Below are 8,394 nucleotides of genomic sequence, written 5' to 3' on the forward strand. Positions count from 1 at the left end.
ATTTGATATTGGTTATCTTGAATTAAATATTAATTTTCATACTTAAAATAAATTATATTAGTTCAAACATTTCAAAATTAAGTAGCTATAATGGTGGGCGGGCCAGGTTGATTTAAATTTCTCTCAAGTTTTCTCAAGTGAAATTTCAACCATCAAACATGAGAGAGAAAGTGATAATTAAATTATAAAGAACAATGATTGTTGTATTTTAAGGATGGAGATTAAAAATGGAGAAAACTTATTTTCTGCTTTACGCATTCGCGGAATGAGCCTTGACACGTGTCTCATTTCATTGAAGTCTATGATTTACTATAATTATTCCAATTATTATGACTGTGGACTAAATCACTTAAATCTTGCACATACTTCCCTTTATATATCTGATCAAGTCTCAAAGCTACACACATATATATGCACTAAGGTATTCTTTAGTTACTCTTACCCATAATAATACATATTCTCCAATAGCAAAATGAAAATTTTTATGATGTTTCTTCTCTGCTTTGCCAGCCAAATGTTGTCGTATTTCATGCCAATGGCAACAATTGAACTTTCTTTGAATTCAAAGACCGATAAGCTGGCTTTGCTTGCTTTGAAGGAAAAGCTAACAAATGGTGTGCCAGATTATTTGCCATCATGGAATGAGTCTCTACATTTCTGTGAGTGGGAAGGGATTACATGTGGTCGTCGTCACATGAGAGTCACTGTCTTGCATTTGAAAAATCAAACATTCGGTGGCACTCTTGGACCATCCTTGGGAAATCTAACATTTCTTCGAAAGCTCGGCCTTTTAAATGTCAACTTGCATGGTGAAATTCCAACACAAGTTGGTCGTTTGAAGCGATTGCGAGTTCTTAACTTAAGAAACAACAAACTTCAAGGAGAGATTCCCATAGAGCTCACTAACTGCACAAATATCAAGGTAATTAGTTTATCTTTCAATAAACTCATTGGAAGAGTTCCTGCATGTTTTGGGTCAATAATGCAACTTACTGAGTTGTTTCTTGGTCACAATAATCTAGTTGGTACTATTCCATCTTCCCTAGGAAATCTTTCATCACTCAACAAGCTTTCATTTCTACAAAATCGTTTCGAAGGAAGCATACCAGATTCTTTGGGTAGGTTGTCAGTTTTGACATGGCTGTCTCTAAGTGTAAATAATTTGTCAGGTGAAATCCCTCATTCTCTTTACAACCTATCAAATATTAAACTTTTTGATATTGGAGAAAACAATTTATTTGGCAGTATTCCATCAAATATAGATCTCCTCTTTCCCAATCTTGAAGGAATCTACATATCAGATATTCAAATAAGCACAACTTTTCCGTCTTCAATATCCAACCTCACTGGATTGCAATTCGTTGATATGGCATATAATAATTATAATGCACCAATACCTCTTACTTTAGGTCGATTAAATAAACTTGAGTGGTTTAATATTGGAGGTAATAATCTTGGTAGTGGAGGATTTCACGATTTGGATTTTCTTTCATCGTTAACAAATTGTACCCAATTGTCAACGATCTATCTTTTTGGCAATAATTTTGGTGGTGTGTTGCCGAATCTTATAGGAAATTTTTCAGCTCATCTTCATTTTCTTCATATGGAGCGTAATCAAATATATGGAGTGATCCCAAAAACAATTGATCAACTAATTGGTTTAGTTGGCTTAGAACTTGATCACAATTTCCTTGAGGGAACAATTCCAGATTCAATTGGAAAGCTTAAGAATCTAGGAGGATTGGCCATGGCTGGTAACAAATTCATCGGTAACATTCCATTAACCATTGGCAATCTTACTTTGCTGTATGGAGTAGATCTATCTAACAATAAATTGGAAGGAAGCATTCCATTTACCATAAGAAATTGCACCAAATTGCAGAGATTATATCTGGATAGTAACAAATTGAGTGGTGATATACTCAATCAAACATTAGGCTATCTAGATGCTTTAATATTTCTTGACTTGTCCAACAACTTCTTCACCGGCCCCATTCCTTCAGAGTTTGGTAACTTGAAGCAACTTTCTCAATTGAATCTAAGCTTGAATAAGTTGTCTGGTGAAATTCCTAAGGATTTAGCTTCTTGCCTAGCATTGACAGAACTTTGGTTGGGAGGTAACTTCTTCCATGGAGCTATACCTTTGTTCTTTGGTTCCTCTTTAAGGTCCCTCGAAAAATTAAACCTTTCTGAAAATAATTTCTCAGGAATTATACCCTCTGAACTAGAAAATCTAACATATTTGAATAGTTTAGACTTGTCTTTTAACAATCTCTATGGCGAGGTTCCAAAAGGAGGTGTATTTAGAAATGTTTCAGCAATTTTACTAACCGGAAACAAGAACGTTTGTGGAGGAATATCTCAATTGAAGCTTCCTCCGTGTTTTAAGGTGCCCTCCAAGAAACGTAGAAACCCTTTCAAAAAGAAACTTATCATTGGCAGTGTAGTTGGTGGGGTTTTAATCGCATTTGCACTTGTGATTATTCTCTGTTTTCTCGCGCGAAAGTCCAAAAGGCTACCTACTTCACCATCTTTGCAAAATGGGAACTTCAGGGTTACTTATGGTGAGATACATGAAGCCACCAATGGGTTTTCTTCATCCAATTTGGTCGGGACAGGAAGCTTTGCCTCTGTTTACAAAGGTTCTCTCCTTTACTTTGAAAGACCTATTGTTGTGAAGGTGTTGAATCTTCAAGCACATGGAGCTACAAAGAGTTTCACAGCTGAATGCAAAGCATTGGGAAAGATGAAGCACCGGAATCTTGTCAAGATTCTTACATGTTGTTCAAGTATTGATTATAAGGGTGACGAGTTCAAGGCTATTGTTTTTGAGTTCATGCCTAAGGGGAGTCTAGAAAAGCTTCTGCACGATAACGAAGAGTCTGGAATTCATAATCTTAGTCTCACACAAAGGGTTGACATTGCTCTTGATGTAGCTCATGCATTGGATTACCTTCACAATGATACGGAGCATGTTGTAGTTCACTGTGATGTTAAACCAAACAATGTTCTTCTTGATGATGACATGGTAGCCCACTTGGGAGACTTTGGATTATCTAGGTTAATTCATGGAGCCACACCATATTCAAGTGAAGGTCAAGTTAATTCATCCACAATTAAGGGAACTATAGGATATGTTCCTCCTGGTAAGTTCTTTCACTTTGTAGTTATAATTTATTGTTTTTTAGGCAAGATATTTCCACCAAATAAATTGCTTTATATCCTATGTTTTATTTTAGAAATATTTTCACCTGGTAAATAGTTTGTTGTGATTTATATTAGGTATGAATGAAAAAGTTTCGCATACAATGTTTTACTTTTAAATTGCTTTATTTATGATCAATGAGTTATAATTTGATATATGTACACACACGCACACATTCGTTTCGTTCATTTTTTCCTAAACTGTTGATGTTGCTGTTTGTGAAGAGTATGGAGCGGGTGGCCAAGTATCCCCTCATGGCGATATCTACAGCTACGGGATTCTTCTATTAGAAATGCTCACTGGAAAGCGACCAACAAATAGCATGTTTTCTGGAAATCTTAGTCTACATGCATTCTGTAAGATGAAAGTTCCAAAAGGAATCTTTGAGATAGTAGATTCACATTTGCTTTTGCCATTTGCAGAAGATGAGACTGGGATTGTGGAAAACAAGATTAGGAATTGTTTAGAGATGTTTGCAATAATTGGAGTTGCATGTTCTGAAGAGTTTCCTGCTCATCGAATGCTGATAAAAGATGTTATAGCAAAGTTGAATGAAATCAAATCAATGTTTCCATGCTAGGATCCGTTGCTTGTCTGTAGCCATTGATGGAGTGTTTTTTTTTGTTGTTGCATTACTTTGAACTGCAATTTTCTATGTAATGGGAAAATAATTTGTATTTGTAGTCATATGCATTAAATCCATGGTGTTGTTTGGAAAAATTGTTAGTTTATATGCAAGTAATATAATTTTGGTTTAAGAAAACTAATTTTTGAAATTATTTTTAATATCATTGTTTGAAATTAGATAAGAAAAAAGTGATATCTATGAATATAAAAATATTTTTTATATTATCACTGAAAAATCAATATCTAAAAATTTCACTTTTTCTGTTCCATTTTTCTGTCCATTGGTTCTATATGGCTAAACATTTAGATGAGTGTATTGCCTTACAAGGTTTGCCTGAGCTGTGAACAGTATACTTAGGTTGCATTAGAAAAAGTAGAAATAAGCATCAAAAGTGTTTCTAGATTTCTTAGCATTATCATGTAGCATTCAAATTAAAACCTTTCAAAATTAAACAAGTTGATGAGGTTTGTGATGGCAATCATGCATTTATTAGAGGCATTGGGTGTATATCATTGTGGATTCAGCTATATTAGTACTCTGATGGTGTGATTTTTGATTTTATAATCTAATTTTTAGTTTTGATTATCCGAAAGAAATAAGGTTTTGAGAGAAATGTTTGTTGGGTGAAAGTTTTGATTGGTGTTTTCATCATAATGCTAAATTATAAACATTTCCTATCTATTTCTTTATTTTATGATTAATTCAATTCTAAGGACAAGGTGCTCTTATTTTATGTTTCCTTTCAGAATACATAAATGCATCTCAATAATAATCAGACATATTCTCATGGTTGATTATCATTGAAACCGTTTAAGAGCAACCTTATTATCCCAAGACTCTCAAAACTATTCTCAAGTTTTTTTTGTCTTGTCTAATCTCATTTGATCTAATATCAAAATTCATCTTTCGATACTTCATTTGATATTTGAGATATGATAAATAACAATATCATACTTCACCTTTCGGTCTTTCGTTTTACATTTGTTATTAAGCTTAAAATGATGATATTAGATTATATCTTTTTTCTAAATAAAATAAATTCTAGACTTGGGTTGAATAAGATTCAATCATTAGATTAGTCCAACAATCCTAAAATTAAAAAGTCTACTCGCTGATCATAGTAGACAAGGAATTAAATATAAAAAAATAAATAACTAGAAATGTAAAGTGCAAAGAAAATAAAGAACATAAATGTAAAGAACATGAAAAATAAAGTTGCAGAAAAATAAAGGACAACAAACTTAAAGAAATTATTAGAACTTTGATTTCAACTTTGTAGCAAGTTTACAAGTGTTTCAAGATGGTTTACAGGTCTGATATTGCAGCAAGTTTACAAGTGTTTAAAGATGTACAAGTCTGATAAGAGGCCTATTTATTGTCTAAAATCATACACAAGTCATTAAATTTGATTTACAAGTCTTAAACTAATGAATTGTAAAAGTTTGTAACAATCATTTTCTGATAGCACAAAACGTACAGTCGTGTATGTTAGGTTGTGCACTATCAAGATTCCAAGTGACAAAAATGCACAGTTGTGATTGTGATACACACAGACCGTGTGTTTTTCTCTTCCATTTTGCATTCCTTTACTCGCTAAAACACACGGTCGTGCTTATTGAAACGCACGGTCATGCTCTTTTTTCAGCATTTAAAAATTCTTCATTTTCTATGGTGTTATACCCTAATTTTGGACCTAAAAATACTTGTTCAAAATGTTTTTCCATCTTTGATATATGTCTATTACTCTTGTGAGATTGCCAATTTGATATTGTTTTACCCTGATATTTCACCATACTTTATATGTTACTGTCTTTGTTTTGAAAATATTTTCAACTGTGATTTTGTCTGTGGTTTTCTTGCATTTTAAGCCATCCGAAAGGGTTTTCTTGCATTCCAAGTCATTTGAAGTTGTCTCTGATCAATTGCATATTTCTCTGTATTTTATTTCAACTTTATTTGCAAAAATCATGGAAAAGGGCATTTTAGTCATTTCCTGCATTCAAACTCATTTTAATCCCTGAAAATTGTCTCTGAGTCTTTTCAATTTGTTTGTATAAATCCTTGTTTCAATTCCATGTTAAAGTCCATTTCAAAAATTGCATTCGAGTCATTTTGAGTCAGTTTAGTCCCCAGGGGGCATTTTGGTCATTTCACATGAAATTTTGACAGAGAGAGGTTACTTTAAAGTACCTCATTTGGTAATTGGTTCATTTTAGTCCTTTTGTTGATTTTATTTTTTGGTTTCACTTTACGTTATTTTCAAATTACCAATTTTAGCAAATTTTATTATTATTTTCATTTTAGTCCCTATTTTCTTTTATTTTCATTTTAGTCCTTTGTGTTATTTTTCTTTTAGTCCTTCAATTTCTGTTAATTGCATTTTAGTCCTTTAGTTTATTTTGCAGTCCAGTCCTTTAGTTTCCAAAATTTGCAAAAAGGTCCCAAAGTCAGAATTTCAAGTCCAAGGCCGAATTTCTCAAGTCAGATAACAGGTGTCAACAACTCATTGGGTCTCAAGTACACATGTCAGCCTATAAAAGGCCACCTAATCAATGCAACAGGGATAACACCATTCATTTTCTGCCAACTCACACAAACACAGTCTCATTTCCCTTTTCCAGAAAAACGGATCAAAGTCTCAAATTCATATGAACTTCATCAAGAACACATGAACCAGAAACCCTAACCATTTCCAATCTCATCAATCTCGAACGAATTCATCACAAAAACTCATCAATTCACAACAATTTTCATACTGATTCATCACAGAACAACCAAAATCTCAGAATTCACCAAGAACACAAAAGCACAATCACAAACCCTAACTTTTCCAGAACCACAAATTGAACCAAATTGAAGTGAATTTCGTGAAGTTCTCAGAGATTCAAATCTGAATCTTCATCATCGAACCAAAATCACTGTAATTCCAGCACAAATTCGTCACCAAAGTGACAAATTCATACGATCACAGTGTTCGAATCTGAGAAGAAGAGGAATCGAAGAAGAAGAATCAAACCTGTGAAGAGGAAGAAGAAGAACACCGATTTATTTTCGGTTCAACTATTTACCAGAAAGCTTTCTTGTGAATCTTTTGTTCGAATCTCCGAAGCTCGAAGAGAAAGCCTGAGGTTGAAGATGAAGATCATGAGGTGAGAAGAGAGAGCTTCTCTCTCTAAGGTTTAACCTAGAGAGAGAAACGAGTGAGGGAAGTGAAGAAAAAACCAGTCTGGTGTTTATATAGGCTGTGAACCGGACCGGTTCACGCGAACCAGTCTGGTTCACTTGGTTCAGCTCCTTCCTTTCAATCTGGACCATTCATCTTGCCTGATGATGTGTGTAGGGCCTTGATTGTGTGTTACGGTGTGCTTAATCTGCCTTATGGTGTTCTGCTTGCTATAAACCGTTAGATCTAGGGTTTGTGGGAGTTGGATCAATCCAACGCCTCTGAAGCATTTGGATGATCCAGGTCCATCGATGTGCTTAGGCCTGGGCCTTTATTTCGCTGCTGCTTCATTGTTTCCTGCTTTTTGCTATTCTAACACTGTGTTTTGATTTCTACACCACTGCCTTGCCTAAAAATTCTTGTAAAAATTCCTAAAATTTCTATGTGTTCTTGACAATTTTCTTGATATTTTTGTGATATTGTTACATGTTAAAACCTGATGGAGAATGTGTGTGATATTTCTTGTCAATTGGTTACTTTTTTGTTAAAATTTGTGAAATTCTTGCATGTTCTTGATCCTAAAATCTTACTATGATACATTGATCCTTGATACGTGAATTTACAATGTGTATGCCTCTGATTTGGTGCTATTCTCTACTGTTTTGAGATTTGATTTGTTAGTTTCTTGTTTTACAAGTTATGTGAATATTGTGAAATATACTTAAAATGTGTCATGATTTTTGGGCTTGATATTGCCTTATAATTTTCATGTCTTAGCTGAAATAAAACCCTTGAAAAATTGTCATGATGTGAGGATTAGAGGTCATGTATTTGCTTTATTGTTGTGATGAGTCCTTAGGTATATTTTGCTACTTTTTGTTAAGTCTTGCTACTTCTTTTGTGGTTATTTTTGGGTATTTTGCTATGCAATTTTTACTTGCCTATATTTCATTTTTATGCCTTATTCTACTAACATTTTCATCTCATGTTTCATACTTTCATACATTCCATAAGCATATTTCATCCTTCAGCTTTAGTTTTATTTCTTGCACTTTAATTCTTCGTGCCAAGACTTAGCATGTAAAAACTTAGAGATTTTGTATTTTTCCTCATGCTTTTAATTTCTTGCAAGACCATAGAATGTAAACTAGGGCCAATGTAAGGGACAATGGACTCTAATGATGTACACCGACACAAGCAGTGACACATGCACACACATCACATGGATACTTTAGATGTATGCTTAAGGAATGTATGCTTAGGAATCACGACACTTAGAAAAATTCTCTTTTCCAAAAAAATATGAACAACTTCACTCAAATAATTTTCCAAAGAAACCTTGGGATCAAAATCCCATTGAATTTTCCCTTTATTTTCTTAAACAAAAACCTTAATGAA

At 33.6% G+C, this 8,394-nt stretch overlaps 1 protein-coding gene across 1 annotated transcript; it reads left to right on the forward strand.

Moving 5' to 3' along the window:
* The first annotated feature begins 403 nt into the window (after positions 1 to 403).
* Positions 404 to 3,925, forward strand: LOC146949334 (LRR receptor-like serine/threonine-protein kinase EFR). The gene is made up of 2 exons (XM_085745385.1): positions 404 to 3,146; positions 3,430 to 3,925. The coding sequence occupies exons 1-2, from the start codon at positions 473 to 475 to the stop codon at positions 3,783 to 3,785; spliced, it is 3,030 nt and encodes a 1,009-aa protein (XP_085601511.1). The 5' UTR covers positions 404 to 472; the 3' UTR covers positions 3,786 to 3,925.
* The last annotated feature ends 4,469 nt before the right edge of the window (positions 3,926 to 8,394 follow it).

This window comes from Medicago sativa, chromosome 2 (assembly GCF_051527215.1).
Source record: "Medicago sativa cultivar Bolivia chromosome 2, Bolivia_mono, whole genome shotgun sequence".
Taxonomy (NCBI): domain Eukaryota; kingdom Viridiplantae; phylum Streptophyta; class Magnoliopsida; order Fabales; family Fabaceae; genus Medicago; species Medicago sativa.